General features: G+C 47.4%; 1 protein-coding gene across 1 annotated transcript in view; it reads left to right on the top strand.

Annotated features, from left to right (window-relative positions):
• The window catches only part of LOC106813587 (irregular chiasm C-roughest protein-like), a 23,532-nt gene that overhangs the window by 13,703 nt on the left and 7,960 nt on the right, over positions 1–1,869 (top strand). Inside the window, exons 2-3 of the mRNA XM_014817763.1 lie at positions 950–1,141; positions 1,608–1,730. Coding sequence (XP_014673249.1) covers positions 950–1,141; positions 1,608–1,730 — 315 coding nt within the window. The remainder of the gene's footprint in view (positions 1–949; positions 1,142–1,607; positions 1,731–1,869) is intronic.

Here is a 1,869-nt window from a genome sequence, read left to right as displayed (position 1 = left end):
CGTATGCCTGCGTGTGTGCGTGCGCGTGTGTGTGACCGCATGTGTTCGTGCTTGAGTGTGTGCGTGCGTGGGTGTGTGCGTGCGTGTGCGTATGCCTGCGTGTGTGCGTGCGCGTGTGTGTGACCCCACTTGTCCAAAAATGTTATGAACAAAATGTATGTCATGCAACTATTGATAGTACTCTGCTGGAGCGCTTACCACAGCTAGGTTACTCTGCCGTATCTTCCATATATTTTACTGCCAGAGATTCAAATAAGCCTGATTAACAGCATCCGCCTGTTTGTCATTAGAAGAAAACTATTTCCTATTCATTTTCTAGAAATCTTATTTTCATTGATGGTTCGTCGTTTTCCCCGACCCCCATCCCCAATTTTCAATTTATTGTTCGTGTAAATAATATGGGATCGATTCATTTTTAATGTGGCTTTATGAAAAGCCATGGTGGTTAGCGGGAATAGGGAGCGACAAAGGGAAAGTAGCCCCACCCCCCAGAGATGACTAATGTAGATACTATTACATGGCCAGTGACGGACTGTCCACAGTCAGCTACCAAGAAAACAAGCTACCCTTAGGCAAAATGCGTTAGCTACGACTCTCTATATGGCCGTTTAATATTAACACCATCATATACTAAATATTGTTTGCAATCATGAGCATTAGCATTGTTATGCATTAAGTTTCTCGTACATTACGATGAAATGTAAGATTCCATCTACACCCCCCTCCCTACCCTGGTACGGTGAACATGTTTAATGTTGTCGTCGTACTCAATGTTGAATCTCATTGTTGTCGCGAATTGCGTCTCAATGTTGTCGCGAATTGCGTCTCAATGTTGTCGCGAATTGCGTCTCGATGTTGTCGCGAATTGCGTCTCAATGTTGTCGCGAATTGCGTCTCAATGTTGTCGCGAATTGCGTCTCATTGTTGTCGTGTATCTTTCTTGCATTAGGTGCCGCCATGCAACGTTTCCTTGTCGAGCCGCAGGATGTCAACATCATCAAGGACCACACTGTCATCCTTCCGTGCGTCGTAGAGGGCGCTATAGGCGTCGTTCAGTGGACAAAGGACGAGTTCGGGCTAGGCAATGACAGAAAGCTGCCCTACTTCCCTCGTTACTCGCTCGTCGGAAACGAATCCGCCGGTACGTTCGGCTTCCGTCGCTGCGTCGCAATAATTATTCATCCGGTGACGTCGATTTTTTTTGAGTAACGAACGAGAGTTGAGTTCAACGGCCTTTTGTTTAACGATTACATTGATGATATTCTAGCATAGTCTTGTCAGTGTCAGTGCAGTTCATTGTATACCATCTAGTTGGCCAGTGCAGCCACGCAGCTTTTCAGAGCTGTCAGTGGCCGCGTTCCGGGGGTAAGGGGTTAATACCCTTGCCGTCCTGGATGTCGCGATATGCCGCTTCGATGAGAAAAAAATAAATAAATGTATAAATTCTGCTAAATTCTAATCGTGTTACGTCGTGCGTCCGTGATTTAACATCCGTCTGCCTCCCAGATCCCTTCTTCCCGTTTCCGGCTCCCCCTTGTGAGTCACCGATATCGTGTGTCCGTGTTCATAATTTGTTTTTTCGGCTCTCTCGCGCATGCGCATTCTAGGCGAGTACAACCTGCAGGTGATGAACGTAGAACTGGGAGACGACGCCATCTATCAGTGCCAAATAGGAGCTACTCCTTCCATGCCTGCCGTGCTTTCAAATAACGCCAAGCTCAACGTGTTAGGTGAGTGTCAGGATGCGGTATGCGCTTCCCTCACTCCTCACTCCCACTACGGGCACTCCCTTATTACACTCCATGAGCAGACATTTGCGACATTGGGTAGGTGTCACGGTGGAGCAGTAAGCATTCTCTTCCCTCTCCC

The sequence above is a fragment of the Priapulus caudatus genome, unplaced genomic scaffold (genome assembly GCF_000485595.1).
Source record: "Priapulus caudatus unplaced genomic scaffold, Priapulus_caudatus-5.0.1 Scaffold796, whole genome shotgun sequence".
Lineage (NCBI taxonomy): Eukaryota > Metazoa > Priapulida > Priapulimorpha > Priapulimorphida > Priapulidae > Priapulus > Priapulus caudatus.
Note: the sequence above shows the minus strand (reverse complement) of the source record. Positions and strands in the feature narration are given on the sequence as shown.